This window comes from Capricornis sumatraensis, chromosome 2 (genome assembly GCF_032405125.1).
Source record: "Capricornis sumatraensis isolate serow.1 chromosome 2, serow.2, whole genome shotgun sequence".
Lineage (NCBI taxonomy): Eukaryota > Metazoa > Chordata > Mammalia > Artiodactyla > Bovidae > Capricornis > Capricornis sumatraensis.
Genome location: NC_091070.1, coordinates 75,051,257 through 75,069,573, shown reverse-complemented (window position 1 = coordinate 75,069,573; position 18,317 = coordinate 75,051,257). Strand labels below are relative to the sequence as shown.

Sequence of the window (18,317 nt, the reverse complement as noted above, 5' to 3'; positions counted from 1 at the left end):
TACTGTGCTCATATTATCCTTCTAATTTCTATTTTTAAGAATGCTCTGCTCTCTTGCAAACATCCCTTCAAAGGTCATGCTATGTTGAGGTATATATCACCTTAGCTGAAATATTTTTTTAATGGCAATTCTAATTGCTAGCAGTTGCCTGGAGAACTATATTGAAAAAAATTCTGAGGTTCAGTTAGAAAGAATAAGAAATTTATTAGCAATATCTACTATGGGCTTTGGAAATGAATCATATTTATCACATATTTACAACCCTCACTTTCTTGTAACCTTTTCAAGAGGATTGTAATTGAGGAGACATGGCAGAGTTACATATAAAGAATAAAGACAGAAAAATTCCTCAAATAGGTGAAATCCTCTGCAGTCATGTACTGCTACTCAGATAGCCCTTAGAAATTTACCTGCTTAATTATGTTTTACCATAAAAGTTTTACTGTAGCAACCTCCATAATATTCTTTTAATACTGTTGATCTATCATGAAATTAAACATAATTGTAAAAGACTACATGAAATTCCAAATCTGCTGCTACTGCTAAGTCACTTCAGTCGTGTCCGACTCTGCGACCCCATAGATGGCAGCCTACTAGGCTCCCTCGTCTTTGGGATTCTCCAGGCAAGAATACTGGAGTGGGTTGCCATTTCCTTCTCCAATGCATGTGAAAAGTGAAAGTGAAGTTGCTCAGTCGTGTCCGACTCTGTGCGACCCCATGGACTGCAGCCCACCAGGCTCCTCCATCCATGGAATTTTCCAGGCAAGAGTACTGGAGTGGGGTGCCAGTGCCTTCTCTGCTAAACTCCACTAACTAATCACTTCTTGAGTACCATAAATCATTTATTGATTACCCTGGTGAAGGCCAGGGTTTCCCTGGTGGCTCAGACAGTAGGGCATCTGCCTACAATGTGGGAGACCTGGGTTCGGTTCCTGGATCTGGAAGATCTTCTGGAGAAGGAAACGGCAACCCACTCCAGTACCCATGGATGGAGGACACTAGTAGGGTACAGCCCATGGCGTCGCAGAGTCGGACACAACTGAGCGTCTTCACTTCACTTCACTGGTGAAAGCCTCTTCTGCTGTTCTAGCTTAAGAGTGTGTGTGTTTCTTTCTCTCTCTTATTCCCTTACAGAGTAAAAGGAAAGTTTTCTCTGTGCTAAGAACTAGTCTATAGTCTATGAATTTCCTTATATGTCTTGCTCTGTGTGGGTCTATTTATTTTAATTCTAATTGAATAAATGCATTCAATTATCAAATTATAAATATTCAGACTGGTAAAGTCAAATGAATAGAATTATAGTTTTCTCAAGTCCATCATCTATGGTAGCTCTAATTTGCTTACTCTCTACCAACCAAAACACTTAAGTTAATGCTTTTTCCTGGAAAACACTTATTAGGGAGACTCCACACAACTCATATACTTGGTGAATTCATAATCAACTTAAATAATGAGAGACTAAGTCCTTGCTCTGAACTCTAGAGACAACTAACTAGCACCTTTACTCTAATAATTCCCTCTGGGCGTTAATCACTAGTATACACCTTATGTATGTGTTTTGTGTCTTTTTTTTCCTGACCTGCAAGTGATTGTCATGTATATCCACAGAGGCAAAAAGATAAATATCTATTCAGAATCTCACTCTGTCTACGTATCTTTGAAGAGACCATTCCTCAGCTAGAACTGGTAGGTTTAAATAGCAATGCTAATAACATACAGAAACCATATACTTTAATAAAGGAGGAGACTTTGTATACGAAACCTAGAAATTAATGAAAATCAGATTATTCTGATCTTGAAGGCAATGGTAAAATACAACTTGGGTCAGATAGCATCTGGACAAATTTACCCAGTTTTAATAAGAAGAAAGCCAGTCTGTGAAGGATAAATACCACTGATATCCTGATCTAAGGGGTCAGTTTTATAATTTGAGTTTGTATTTTGAGAGCATAAATTTGAGTCTGTTTATTGTTTAACCACTATTGGATAAAAAGACAAAATAATTTAGAATATGATAAAGTAAAAAAAAAATTAGTTTCATCCTTGGCTACATTTAACATCTTTGACAAATCCAAAATGTAGTCTAATAAAAATTGCATATCAAGAAAATGGAAAACATTGACTAATTTTATTTTATTTTCATTTAATTCATCATGTTTTTACTTTCCTACATTGGATATTTACTTCAGCTGAGAAAACAATTATGGAATTCTAAATTAAATGTGATTAATTTAAACCAATATTTAAAAGATTTCCCCTAGTCTATATTTATTTTTCTGAAGTAACAAACCTTCTATTCAAAATGATTGTCTAATTATACTGCTAATATATTTGTTTTGGTGATTTTGCAACCTAAGGACTATTTCCAATTTTTCTAAACTTACCACTCTTTCTATCTACATTTATAACAAATACAAACTTTAATGTGTTAAACTTGATCAATATATGGGAAAAGAGTTCTTTGGGCACATATAATTTTGGCACTTTTTCTACCAACTGTACAATCTTATTTTTTAATTAGGAAAATAGTTATAATGGTTATTTTGGCAGAAAATCTGAATGTCAAACACTTTTTGTGATGAGTGCATATTACCCCTGGGTTATCTAATCCATTCATAGCTTAACACTATGAGGACAAATAATCATTAAAAAAATTCAAGATCAATAGAAACTTCACAGACTATTTTTTCTTAACAAAAGAGCTTCCAGTTGCATATCTCCACATACATTAAGTGCTTTTATGAAAATGTGTAGAAAGGCTTTATTACTGAACCTAGACAAAGAATATTAAACAAAGTTTTCTTTCTTCAAGTTTGCACCACAGTTGAACTAATAATTTTTATTCATTCAGTCACATAAACAGCACAGAAAGAGCTAGGCTCCCCAGTCTCAGGCAACTATCCCAGTCTCAGAAATTTCTGCTAGAGAAAAACCAAGCCTTGACTGATTGAGCGTTATTCAATTATTTTTTCATTCCTTTTCAGTTCAATATTATTGGTATAAATACATACCACTCAAAAATTTAAATTTTTTCATGTGAATTTTAAACTGTGCCTCAAGTTAACAATAACTGTATTATTTTTCTGCTTCTAACATTTTTACCTGTGTCTGAGTAGAAGAGTAAGTATTTTTAAAATATTCCACATTTGATTATATGTAAAAATTGTCAAAATGAATTATTTTGTCTCTTATAACATATTTGAATTATGTTTATGTGCATTTAGATGGATATATTTTATAAATACACCTTCAAAATTTTTTAAAAGCATAAATTAATAAATATAGTTTTTGCTTTTAATTTTCCAATTGTACATAATAAACTATAAAAATTACTTCTAAAGGTTTTCTTCTGTTAGTATTTTGAGATCGAGGACAGCATAATTTTGATAATTTCATAACTATTATGTAGACTCAATTATTGCATTAAATATAATACCAATGATGATGACAAAAACTCTTTTAAAGAAGACAGCCTAGGTAATTTTATCACTTATATTTAATGAAGAAAAACATGTCCATTAACACTAAGTCTACTTTACCAAATCTTTCATAGTAAAAATCCTTCTGTGGTCCTTATTGGTTTGAGTATCCTCACAATCACGAGAAAATGAGATAATGTTAAAGATAAAATTTGGGGAATGCACATAGGTATTTAGCACCTATGTGTAGAATAAAATAACACAAATATAGCTCAAAATCCTTCAAGCTAGGCTTTAACAATATGTGAACCAAGAACCTCTAGATGTACAACCTAGATTTAGGAAAGGCAGATGAACCAGGGATCAAATTGCCAACATCCATTCAATCACAGAAAAAGAAAGGGAATTCCAGAAAAACGTCTACTTCTTCTTCATTGACTATGCTAAAGCCTTTGGCTGTGTGGATCACAACAAACTGTGGAAAATTCTTAAAGAAATGGGAATACCAGACCATCTTAACCATCTCCTGTGAAAGCTGTATGCAGATCAAGAAACAACAATTAAAACTGGACAGGGAACAATGGACTGGTTCAAAATTGGAAAAGGAGTACATCAAGGCTTCATATTGTCACCCTGCTTATTTAACTTATATGTAGAGTACATCATGCGATATGCCAGGCTGGATGAAGCACATGCTGGTAGAATGCTCAAGATAGCTGGGAGAATAATTAATAACCTCGGATATGCCAATGACACCATCCTAGTGGCAGAAATTGCAGAGGAATTAAAGAACCTCTTGATGAAGGTGAAAGAGGAGAGTGAACAAGCTGAATTAAAATTCAACATTCAAAAAATGAAGATTATGGCATCTGGTCCCATCACCTCATGGCCAATACTTGGGGAAAAAATGGAAACAGTGACAGACTATTTTCTTGGGCTCCAAAATCAACACAGGTGGTGACTGCAGCCATGAAATTAAAAAATGCTTATTCCTTGGAAGAAAAGCTATGACAAACCTAGACAGTGTATTAAAAAGCAGAGACATCACTTTGCCAACAAAGGTCTATATAGTCAAAGCTATGATTTTTCCAGTAGTCATGTATGGATGTGAGAGTTGGACCATAAAGAAGGCTAAGCACCAAAGAATTGCTGCTTTCAGACTGTGGTGCTGGAGAAGACTGTTGCAAGTCCCTTGGATAGCAAGGAGATCAAACCAGTCAACCCTAAAGGAAATCGACTCTGAATGTTCAGTGGAAGGACGGATGCTGGAGCTGAAGTTCCAGTACTTTGGCCACTTGATGTGAAGAGCTGACTCACTGGAAAAGACACTGATGCTGGGAAAGATTGAGGGCAGGAGGAGAAGGGGACGACAGAGGATGAGATGGTTGGATGGCATCATCAATTCAATGGACATGAGTTTGAGCAAGCTCTGGGAGAATTTGCAGTCCATGGAGTTGCAAAGAGTTGAACAAACTGAGTAACTGAACAACAAAACCAACCTGTTGCCCTTTAGAGTCTTATAACAATTTGAGAGGTTGAAGAGTAGATATTATTTTATTTCTATAGAAAATTGAATCAACGTTGAAAAGAGTTAAAGAGTATATTTCCCTAGTACATGTTAGGGCAGGACTAGAATTTGATGCTTGACTCTTGGTTCAGTGTTATTGTTGTTGTTGTTTTCCAGTTTTGATAACTGGACTAAGCAATAACTTCTGAATATTTCATGAATTATAAAGAAAAAAAGGGAAATTCAGAGTAAATTCTCCACATTCTGTCCTTGTACTCTAGAACTAGAACTTGGTATAAGCATATGTGTGTTTATCTGTGATTCTGTATCTGTGTCTGTGCAGTTGGTATGTGCCATTAATAGTTTTTTAAAGGCAAAAAAGAAACAGGAAGATGGGGCCAAAAGATCTAAATCAAAGAGAAAAGTAGATGAAAGTAAGCCAATAGTGCCCACTCATTGTGGAAAAACAGAGTACAACTATCAGGGATATTTGAGCCAGGAATTATCAAGAGTCAGTCTGGACACAAGTTGGAAAAGTTAGAGGAAAGCAATCATCAGAAAACAGTAAGCAATTAGGAGCCAAGGGAAAAAATAAGCACTACTTGTGAAAGATTTGATGATTGTTTAGAGACCATTTACACAGAGAATGCAGAGACAAGAAAGAAAACTCCAGCCAGGAATCCAGCAACAAGAGAGTCAGGGAAATAGACAAAAAGTAGAGGCTAAGAGTTTTATTCACGAACCAAAGTATGAGATACAGAACACTACTGAAGAAAAAAAAAAAAAAAAAGAAAGAAAATAGAAGGAAGGAAAGGAGAAAAGGAAGGCAGAAGGGACAGAGGGAGAAGGAAAGAACAAGGAAGAAAGAAACATTAACACAGAAATATTTATGTTCTTGTGCAGAAACGTCCTGGGAAGCTTATTTTATTATTATTTGGGGGAGGTAGGACACATGACAGACTATAGCCAGTTTAAGCCTTCAGGAATAAGTTAAAGCATTTGGTATATATATTTGAGATAAAAGGGAAGGGTGAGAATATCGTATAGGTGAGAGAAGAAAGTACTGTAACAATTTGCCAAGTGGGTATATAATTCAACTCATATGAACATATCGGAATATTTCAAATTAGGAAGGTGTAAAGGGTAAAAGGTTGAATACTAGCTGCCAAAAAGTTACATGACTATATTCTAATCCACTTGAATTAACTTATGACCAAAGACCATTTGATTATTATGTGATCCATTAAACTCAGGGTTCATAAATTCATGAACTCATGGTAAAAACAACAAATAAATGTGAAGAGAAAATCTATACCCACAAACTATATTTACAAAATTTTACAATAAATTTCCCTTTTGTGCCTTTCTGTTTGAAAATAAATGCAGTAATGTGAAAGTGTCTACAAGTAATATGCTTGCATTAGTCAATTAAAATGTATTTTTCAGAAATATCTACCTTTTATTTTTCTGTAGGAATCAAATACTACTTTCTGTAGGAATCAAATACTACTTTCTGTATGCCCATACCTTCAAAACTGCCATAGATTAAATAACCGCTTTTTCTGGATTACCTTCATTTTAAAGACTCTCTGAAAACACGTAAACAAACAATGAAAATGATGAATAGTTCAATGATATCTGAGTTTGTTTTGTTAGGACTCACCAACACTTGGGAACTTGAGCTTTTCTTTTTTTTCATATTTTTATTGGCCTATGCAGTGATTATGGCAGGAAACCTTCTCATTGTGGTCACCATAACCTTGGACTCTCATCTGCACTCCACACCAATGTACTTCCTTCTTGGAAACCTCTCCTTTCTTGACATGTCTGTTTCTACAATCACAACCCCTAAGATGGTTGCAGATTTTGTCAGGGAGAAAAAAACTATTTCTCTATGGGGCTGTATGGCTCAGATGTTCTTCCTTCACTTTTTAGGGGGTAGTGAGATGACACTTCTCATAGTTATGGCAGTTGATAGGTACTTTGCAATATGTAAACCTCTTCATTACACAACCATCATGAACCACCGGGTACTCAGAGGCTCTGTGCTGCTATCATGGGCTGTTGGTTTTGTGCATACAATGAGCCAGATGGTGTTTACCATCACCTTGCCCTTCTGTGGTCCCAATATAGTAGACAATATTTTCTGTGACCTTCCACTGGTTATAAAGCTTGCCTGCACTGAGACCTATGTTCTGGAGTTGCTAGTAATTGCTGACAGTGGACTATTGTCTTTCATCTCCTTCATACTCTTGCTCATTTCCTACACTGTCATTCTGGTAACCATTCGACATCAATCCTCTGGTGGTCTCTCCAAAGCTCTGTCCACACTATCTGCTCATATTACAGTGGTCACTCTGTTCTTTGGGCCATGTATCTTCATTTATGCTTGGCCATTTAGTAACTTTTCAGTGGATAAATTTCTTTCTGTGTTTTATTCAGTTATCACACCTTTACTGAACCCCATAATTTATACTCTGAGGAATCAGGAGATGAAAGCAGCCATGAATAGACTGAGGACCCAACATGTGAGCTCCAGAAAGACCTTCTAGGCAACTAGCATGATGACAAAGATTTCTAGACCAAAACCCATATATAGTACATCTTGGAATAAGTTGGTATTAATTTGTCTTTTTGTAGTTTTTTTTTTAAATATTCATAATGTATATTAAACCTACCAATGCTCCATCATCACATCTCTATGATATATTTTGTTTTATTGAAAGAATAATTTTTAATTGGGCTGGAAGAAGCACAAGCTGGAATCAAGACTGCCGGGAGAAATATCAATAACCTCAGATATGCAGATGACACCACCCTTATGGCAGAAAGTGAAGAGGAACTAAAAAGCCTCTTGTGAGGCTCCTCTTAAAAGTGAAAGAGGAGAGTGAAAAAGTTGGCTTAAAGCTCAACATTCAGAAAACGAAGATCATGGTATCTAGTCGCATCACTTCATGGGAAATAGATGGGGAAACAGTGGAAACAGGGTCAGACTTTATTTTTTGGGGCTCCAAAACCATTGCAGATGGTGATTTCAGCCATGAAATTAAAAGATGCTTACTCCTTGGATGGAAAGTTATGACCAACCTAAACGTCCATCTAGTCAAGGCTATGGTTTTTCCAGTGGTCATGTATGGATGTAAGAGTTGGACTGTGAAGAAAGCTGAGCACAGAAGAATTGATGCTTTTGAACTGTGGTGTTGGAGAAGACTCCTGAGAGTCCCTTGGACTGCAAAGAGATCCAACCAGTCCATTCTGAAGGTGATCAGTCCAGGGTGTTCTTTGGAAGGACTGATGCTAAAGCTGAAACTCCAGTACTTTGGCCACCTCATGTGAAGAGTTGACTCATTGGAAAAGACTCTGATGCCCTGATTGAGGGCAGGAGGAGAAGGGGATGACAGAGGATGAGATGGCTGGATGGCATCACCGACTCGATGATCATGAGTTTGAGTGAACTCTGGGAGTTGGTGATATACAGGGAGGCCTGGCGTGTTGTGATTCATGGGGTCACAAAGAGTCGGACACAACTGAGCGACTGAACTGAACTGACTGAATTTGTCTTTTTGTAGTTTTTTCAATATTCATAATGTATATTAAACCTACCAAATGCTCCATCATCACATCTCTATGATATATTTTGTTTTATTGAGAGAATAATTTTTAATTGAATTCATTTCAGCTGGGATTAAATTTCTTAGATAAAGAAATAAGGAGAAAAAAAAAACTGACTCACTAACTGTAGTGTGAAACCCAGAAATATTCAAGACTAAATTTCATTAAATAAAGAGAACTCAAGTATGAATTGGTCCCCTTTTAAATTCAAAATGAGGGATCTTTCAGCTAAATTCTCCAGTTGACCAAATGTGCAAACAAAAGTATTAACTCACAAGCACATACACACATAGACTTACAATTTTGCATATCCTAATATGTATAATATTATTGCTTTTTTGACAAGGAAAATTTTCTATAAGTAGATAAATACACATAATAGTCATCTGCTGGCAAGAAGCACATATTTAATTCTTCAGGAAAATAGAAATTCCACCCTAACATAAAAGTTACATACAGTTCATTTTCCCTTATTCCATCATTCATGTTTGTATTCACAGGTGTTCTCATATATCTATCAAGAGTCAAGTAAGAACATTAGTACTATTTCAATCCACATGGAAAAGGAAAAAATAAAGAAGTCTCTCTATATTCAGTTATTTACTTCACAATAAAACAGAAAGTATTCAAGCTACTTGCATTGCATGAAGTGTGCCAATTTACAAGTTTGATAAACAGCTCATGGGTATTAGAACACAAACACATTCTATGATCTCTTTGGCATCAAATTCAAATGCTCTGCTTTTCCCCAAACATCCAGTGTTCCTATTATGGGCATCTATCCAATACTTTTTCTTCATTGCCTCTAAACAATTTGTTATTGTTCAGTCATTTAAGTCGTATCTGACTCTCTGCAGGCCAAGCTCCTCTGTCCTCCACTATCTCCCAGAGTTTGCTCAAATTCATGTCCATTGAGTTGGTGATGCTATCTAACCATCTCATTCTCTGGTGCCCTCTTTTCCTTTAGCCTTCCTTTCCCACCATCAAAGTCTTTTCTAATGAGTCAGCTCTTTACATCAGGTGGCCAAAGTATTACAGCTTCAGCCTCAGCATCAGGGTTGATTTCTTTTAGGACTGATTGGTTTGATCTTCTTTCAGTCCATACTAATTATATGCTAAAGTGTGCTTTAAAAATGAATATCTAGCCATATGTGCTTGATATATTTCACGCTAAATTTTTATTTAAAAAAATACTTTGAGGAGGGTTGGAAAGGTCCCTGGAGATCACTGGACATATTTATATCTTTCCTATAAAGTATTTTGATTGTAGAATTTAATCTAGATACTGATATGGCATGTGGTTTGATCAAATTTTTAACATTTTGCCTTATTCATTTCAGATTCCTCTTTACTACAAAAGTGGATTATTAGAAATAATAAAGACCTCTAAGCAATCCTCTATATCCAATTATTTTATCATAGCAAAGATAATAACTATCAACTCCATGAGTATCACTACCTTGTATATTTTAAAAAAATACTTTCCTCATTTTTCATACATTGTGAAAAAATACATTTTGCGTAGTTTTAACTTGATACAGATGGTACCTATATATTATTGCCATTATTCTAAAATTTGTTTTTTCACTCATTGTTATGTTGTAAAGATTCATCTACTTAAATATATCCTGCTCTAGTTTATTCTTTTTATTTTTTTGACATTTTAATTATTTTAATTAAAAAATCTATTTCAACCTAAAGTGATACATCTGACATATTATAATAATTCATCTATGGTAGTTATGGAATTATGCCTAGAATAACCTGTTCCCTTTATAATTTTTCTCATATATGGATAAATATTAAGTAAATTATTCAGTTTTTCTTCCAAGCACTGTTTTCATTGAGAAATCCCTACAAACTAGTAAATGGTGAATTTGACATCACTATTTTGGAACAATTCTGTAGCGACTTCTGTTACAGCTAATTGTAAGAAATTAAAATTTGTAAAGGGAAAATTTTAATTTTAAGAAACGTTTATAAGATCTATAAAAAGGCAAACCAGAGCCACCTATATTATTTTGATTTATTATAAAATCCTAGTTCCTTTAATTCTATGATATCTTAAAATGTCATATATAAAATAAGATTAATTATTTACCATCAGTTGTACAGTACAACTTTTTTTAGAGTTTATTATTTGTTTTACTTAATAATTCTTAGTTTTGTAATCAAGGTCACTGTTTTATTTTCAAATCTGTGTTAATCTTTAGGCATGTGGCCTTCCTTGGTGGCTCAGATGGTAAAGAATCTTCCTGAAATGCAGGAGATCTGGGTTCCATCCCTGGGTCAGGAAGATCCCCTGGAGAAGGGAATGGCAACCCACTCCAGTATTCTTGCCTGGAAAATTCCATGGACAGAGACGCCTGGTGGGCTGCACAGTCCATGGGGTCACAAAGAGTCTGACATTCTTTTTAAAAATGTGGTTAAAATATAACATCTTAATTTTCACTTGTACAATGATGTAAAATATATGCACCTTGTGAAATAGATCTCTAGAAATTTTTCATCTTTCAAAAATGAAACTCCACAGCCATTATACAAGTGCTCTTTTCACGTCACCTCACCCTGGCAACCACCAGTCTCCATTCTGTTTCTAAGGATTTGAGTACTTGAGTCAATCATGAAGTATTTTTATGTTCTTGAGATGGACTTTAGATTAGTGATCACATCATCATGATTATCTGGGTCGTGAAGATATTTTTTGTACAGTTCTTCCCTGTATTCTTGCCACCTCTTCTTAATATCTTCTGCTTCTGTTAGGTCCAGACCATTTCTGTCTTTATTGAGCCCATCTTTGCATGAAATGTTCCCTTGGTATCTCTAATTTTCTTGAAGAGATCTCTAGTCTTTTCCATTCTGTTCTTTTCCTCTATTTCTTTGCATTGATCACTGAAGAAGGCTTTCTTATCTCTTCTTGCTATTCTTTGGAACTCTGCATTCAGATGCTTATATATTTGCTTTTCTCCTTTGCTTTTCACCTCTCTTCTTTTCACAGTTATTTGTAAGGCCTCCCCAGACAGCCATTTTGCTTTTTTGCATTTCTTTTCCTTGGGACAAGCCAGACATCTTGGAATGTAAAGTCAAGTGGGCCTTAGAAAGTATCACTACGAACAAAGCTAGTGGAGGTGATGGAATTCCAGTGGAGCTATTTCAAATCCTGAAAGATGATGCTGTGAAAGTGCTGCACTCAATATGCCAACAAATTTGGAAAACTCAGCAGTGGCCACAGGACTGGAAAAAGTCAGTTTTCATTCCAATTCCAAAGAAAGGCAATGCCAAAGAATGCTCAAACTACTGCACAATTGCACTCATCTCACATGCTAGTAAAGTAATGCTCAAAATTCTCCAAGCCAGGCTTCAGCAATACGTGAATCGTGAACTCCCTGATGTTCAAGCTGGTTTTAGAAAAGGCAGAGGAACCAGAGATCAAATTGCCAACATCCGCTGGATCATGGAAAAAGCAAAAGAGTTCCAGAAAAACATCTATTTCTGCTTTATTGACTATGCCAAAGCCTTTGACTGTGTGGATCACAATAAACTGTGGAAAATTCTGAAAGAGATGGGAATACCAGACCACCTAACCTGCCTCTTGAGAAATCTGTATGCAGGTCAGGAAGCAACAGTTAGAACTGGACATGGAACAACAGAGTGGTTCCAAATAGGAAAAGGAGTACATCAAGGCTGTATATTGTCACCCTTCTTATTTAACTTATATACAGAGTACATCATGTAAAACGCTGGACTGGAAGAAACACAAGCTGGAATCAAGATTGCCGGGAGAAATATCAATAACCTCAGATATGCCGATGACACCATCCTTATGGCAGAAAGTGAAGAGGAGCTAAAAAGCCTCTTGATGAAAGTGAAAGAGGAGAGCGAAAAAGTTGGCTTAAAGCTCAACATTCAGAAAATGAAGATCATGGCATCCGGTCCCATCACTTTATGGGAAATAGATGAGGAAACAGTGGAAACAGTGTCAGACTTTATTTTGGGGGGCTACAAAATCACTGCAGATGGTGATTGCAGCCATGAAATTAAAAGATGCTTACTCCTTGGAAGAAAAGTTATGACCAACCTAGATAGTATATTCAAAAGCAGGGACATTACTTTGCTGACTAAGGTCCATCTAGTCAGGGCTATGGTTTTTCCTGTGGTCATGTATGGATGTGAGAGTTGGACTGTGAAGAAGGCTGAGTGCCGAAGAATTGATGCTTTTGAACTGTGGTGTTGGAGAAGACTCTTGAGAGTCCCTTCAACTGCAAAGAGATCCAACCAGTCCATTCTAAAGGAGATCAGTCCTGGGTGTTCATTGGAAGGACTGATATTGAAGCTGAAAGCAATACTTTGGCCACCTGAGGCGAAGAGCTGAAACTAAAACTGTGCTGTTGGAGAAGACTCTTGAGAGTCCCTTGGACTGCAAGGAGATCCAATCAGTCCATTCTGAAGGAGATCAACCCTGGGATTTCTTTGGAAGGAATGATGCTAGAGCTGAAACTCCAGTACTTTGGTCACCTCATGCAAAGAGTTGACTCTTTGGTTAAGACTCTGATGCTGGGAGGGATTGGGGGCAGGAGGAGAAGGGGACGACCGAGGATGAGATGGCTGGATGGCATCACGGACTCGATGGACGTGAGTCTGAGTGAACTCCGGGAGTTGGTGATGAACAGGGAGGCCTGACGTACTGCGATTCATGGGGTTGCAAAGAGTTGGACACGACTGAGCAACTGAACTGAACTGACCCTTCCATTGTATGTACATGCCACATTTTCTTTATCCGGTCATTCATCATTGGACATTTAGTTTGCTTCCACCCCTTGCCTAGTGTCAATATTGCTGCAATGAACATAGGTGTGTAAATATCTCTTCAAGATATTGTTTTTAATTCTATATACTTAGAATTCAAATGTGTGTATCAAATGGTAACTCTATTTTTATTCTGTTTTTAATTTTTGAAGAAACTCTATAATTTTTTTCCAGAATGGTTGTAACATTTTATATTCCCACTAACAATGCAAAGGCTTTCCACTTGTCTGAATATCCACATCCTCATCAGCACTTATTTATTGGTTTTTGTCTTGATAGAAGCCATCCTAACAGTTGTGAGGTAATATCTCAGTGTGGTTTTGATTTACATTTTCCTGATGATTACAGCTGTTGAACATCTTTTTTCACATGCTTGCTGACTATTGTATATTTTCTTTGAATAAATGTCTATTCATGTCCTTTGCCCGTTTTTCAATGGGTTATTTGGTTTCATATTGTTAAGTTGTAGAAGATCTTTATATATTCTATATATTAACTCCTTTATATATTATTTGTAAGTATTTTCTTCCATTTTGTAGTTTGCCTTTTCACTCTCTTGATTGTTTCTTTTGCTACAGAGAAGTTTTTAACTTTGATATAATTTTGTCTGATTTTTGCTTCTGCTATGTTTTGCTCTCCTATCTAACAAAATTAAATTTTAATACCAAATTCAACATCTTAAAAATTTCATATATTTTCTTCTTCAAGTTCAATAGTTTCAGGTATTACATTTAGGTATTTAATTCATTTGGATTTAATTTTTGTATATGGTGAAATGTTAAAAGTCCAACATCATTTTTATATGTGTATATCTAGCTTTCTCACCCCTCTTGTTGAATTTAGTTTATTCATTTTAATGGCTATATTTACCTAGAACTGGAAGTGCTGAATTGTAAGGTATAAACCTTCTAACTTTACTAGAATTACAAAGTTTCTTTCTAAGTTGTAGATGTTTATACTCTACCGAGGGTCCTAATTTCTCCATGACTTATCAATATTGAATTTTGCAAATTGCTGTGTTTTCTTTCCATTTAGGTGGATATAAAATTTTAAATAAAATATTAAATTTTAATTTTAAAACATTACATTTTCTTGGCTAATAGTGGATTTGGGCAACAATTTCAATATTTACTGGATATGCTCTTTCATCTTTTTAGTTCATACTTCAGAAATTTTTGGAGATGCTATCATTTTTATACAAAAATTACATAAACTGAAAATGCCTTCACTCCTATAGATGATATGAAAAGTTTGTGATGTTTATATATACACAAAATTTAATTGTTACAGTTATCAATTTCTTTCCTTTAGATTTAAAACTTTTGTCTCCTGTATAGTACATTTCATAATTAATCTTCCAAAATATTTTATTGTCTTTATACTTTTTTATAATTTTAAACATTTATTTCTCACAGTTATTTAATCCAACAAGAAATTAAAATTTGTATTGCTGTATTAAAGGATTAATATCCATATAATTTAATATCTATATAATTTATTTTATATGGATACAAGCTATCATCTAAATATGATTTATTGAATAGATTTTCCCTACTGATTTTAATGTCATCTTCTCTATATATCAAACATTCATCTATGCTTGGCTCTGTTCCTGGACTCTATCATTTTGTCCGTTAGTTATTATATTTCTCAGATACAACAATACAAAATCTTAAATATGGTTGGTACTTAGCACAATTAACCTATACTCTCCAAGTATGCTACTTTAAGAATATTTAAGTTCTTCTTGTCACCTAACTCTTACAGATGATTTTAGCATAAGTTGTCAAATTAGACAATAATAATCTTAGGATATCAATTGAAATTGGATAGAATTTATAGATCAGTTTGGAAAGAATAGATAAGTTTATGATTTTGATTATTTTAATCCATAAACAGTATATCGCTTTAGATAGTTACATTTTATTCTTTTATACTGAGTGATTTCTGTTTGATTTGTTATCAGGCATTATATTTTCAAGCTAGTCCATAGAAATAGCTTTTGCTCTATATTTTAGTAGATCATTACTAATGTAGAAAAAGAGCAGTTTTCATATATTCATTGTATATTCATTAAATTTGTTGAAATTTTCTACCATTCATTTGTATTTTGTATATAGATTCCTCTTAAAGTCCCACGCCTTTAGCTGACCCCATTTTGTCAGAGCTCTTCACTGTGACCCATCCATCTTGAGTGGTCCTACACGGCATGGCTCATTGCTTCACTAAGTTATGCAAGTCCCTTCACCACGACAAGGCTATGATCCACGAAGAGGTATATAGAAAACATATAGCAATTTTGTCCTAATCTTTTCTAGACCAAGTAGTTATTGTTTTCTGGATTTTTTCATATTGAATGGGTTGGAACCACCAGTACAGTGCTGAAGAGAAGCATTTTTTTCCCCCTAAATACATAATGCTTATTTCTAAAGTACCATCATGGATGATTTTTTTTGAAATTAAGACATATCTCTTCTATTAATAGATTTGTAATATGTTAAAAATAAATGAATATTTAATTCATAAAACTTCTCTGTACAGTTTGAGATAATTATCCTCACTCACTCATTTAATCTGTTACAATAATGGACTTAACATTTTCAATGCTTTTTTTTAATCTTGATTATTTTTCTTTTTTTCTAAGTGAAGTATAATAGTGATTTTTAACATTTATGCAGATTAAATATTGACTACCACAATAAGTCTAGTAAACATGTCAGCATACAAAGTTGTTACAATATTTTTGATTATATTTCCCAAGTTTTAATCAAATCCTCCTGACTTCTCTATTTTATAATTGAAAGTTTGTGCCTCTTAATCTTCTTCACTTATTTTTCCACACCCCACACCAAACTGTTGTCTGGATATGTGTGTGTTAGTCGCTCAGTCATATCTGACTCTTTGTGACCCATCGACTGTGGCCCACCAGGCTGCTATGTCCATGGACTTCTCCAAGCGAGAATACTGGAATGGTTGCCATTCACTTCTCCAGGGCATCATCTCATCCCAGGGATCAAACCCAGGTTTCCTGCATTACAGGCAAATTCTTGACCATCTTAGCCACCAGGAAAGCCTGAGTCTGGATAAATGTTTGAATGTCTCCACTACTTTTCTTCCAGTCCAAAGATAAATATGCAAAAAATAGGTAGCGATACATGAAATATTTTCTTTGTCACTCACACCCATCTGAAAATAGGAAAGAAGCCATGGCATTTAAAGAACTCACTGTATCCTACAAGGATCAGAGCTGATTTTGACATGTCCACAAAAGATGGTCTTACCCATCTTCAGAGAGGAAACATAGGGACAGTTTTATACACAGACCGCACACAAGTATACATATATTTGGTAAAGTTCAATAGTGCCTGGAAGAGTATTTTCCGCAAAATGTTCACTGTTTATTACTTGCCACACATCCTAAAGTTCCACTATTTTTGTCATTCTTTTAGTGATAAAATCATTTCCTTAAAAAAAGTACTTAAGTATACAAAATTACAAACAGTAACATATTTGCTTGGTTTTAGTCATGCATATCATATCATGAGTTGGTTTATCTCCTTTATTCCATGACAACTCCTTTATTCCATGCTGAGACCAAAGCCCTAGGGAATTGGTGTCCAGTGGATGTGGAGACTAGGAAAAGATAGAAGAAAAGGTAGAGAAGAACTGGAAAAAAAAGACCTAGAAGCTCAATTTGTGTACTGGAAAAGCAGGTCTAACTATAATAAACTGTACCTGGAGATCTGGGGTTCTAGTTGGAGTCCCAGAATCTGCAGGAACTGCTATCCAGTGTTACTACCTTCTGAAATGAATCAATTGTTGTGTCTTGTTCCACACAATGGCTTTGAAAATGTTTATACCACTCAGTTCATAATACCAACACTTGAAATTAACTCAAACTCAAATTAATAAGCAAATTGTGATCTATCCATGTGCTGAGAAATGAAAAAGAATACTATAGAAAACAGAATGCCAATAAATTAAATATTTTACATAGAATGGGCAAATACCTAAAAAAGACACAAGAAGAAATAGAGATGGAAGACATAAAGAAAAAAGAACTGAATTAGGAATTATAAAACTTACTAAAATCAAAAATCCAGGCCCTAATGGCTTCATTGGTGCATTCTACCAAATATTTAAATAATAAATAATTCCAATTCTCAACAAACTTTTCCAGATAATAGAGGAGTAGGGAACACTTTTATTCTGGTACAAAAGCAACACAAAAATAACGCAAACTACAGACCAATATCTCTCATGAATATTGATGCAACTATATATTACATGTCAAACACACTTTACATATAAAGATATGGATTAAAAATGAAAAGATGAAGAAGAAGAACAAGATCAGAAGACTGACATTACTAGATTTTACTATAAAGTTACAGCAATCAAGACAGTATGATATTGCCTAACCTAGATAGCATATTGAAAAGCAGAGACATTACTTTGCCAACAAAGGTTCGTCTAGTCAAGGCTATGGTTTTTCCAGTGGTCATGTATGGATGTGAGAGTTGGACTGTGAAGAATGCTGAGCACCGAAAAATTGATGCTTTTGAACTGTGGTATTGGAGAAGACTCTTGAGAGTCCCTTGGACTGCAAGGAGATCCAACCAGTCCATTCTAAAGGAGATCAGTCCTGGGTGTTCTTTGGAAGGACTGATGCTAAAGCTGAAACTCCAGTACTTGGACCACCTCATGTGAAGAGTTGACTCATTGGAAAAAACCCTTATGCTGGGAGGGATTGGGGGCAGGAGGAGAAGGGGACAACAGAGGATGAGATGGCTGGATGGCATCACTGACTCGATGGACATGAGCTTGGATGAACTCGGGTGAACTCTGGGAGATGGTGATGGACAGGGAGGCCTGGCCTGCTGCGATTCATGGGGTTGCAGAGTTGGACACAACTGAGCGACTGAACTGAACTGAAAGAATGGAAAGATATATATGTAATGGTATAAAGGCCA

At 35.2% G+C, this 18,317-nt stretch overlaps 1 protein-coding gene across 1 annotated transcript; it reads left to right on the top strand.

Moving 5' to 3' along the window:
- Window positions 1-6,536: 6,536 nt before the first annotated feature.
- On the top strand, window positions 6,537-7,478 carry LOC138072975 (olfactory receptor 4L1-like). Its single transcript, XM_068964339.1, has one exon. The coding sequence runs from the start codon at window positions 6,537-6,539 to the stop codon at window positions 7,476-7,478; it is 942 nt and encodes a 313-aa protein (XP_068820440.1).
- The last annotated feature ends 10,839 nt before the right edge of the window (window positions 7,479-18,317 follow it).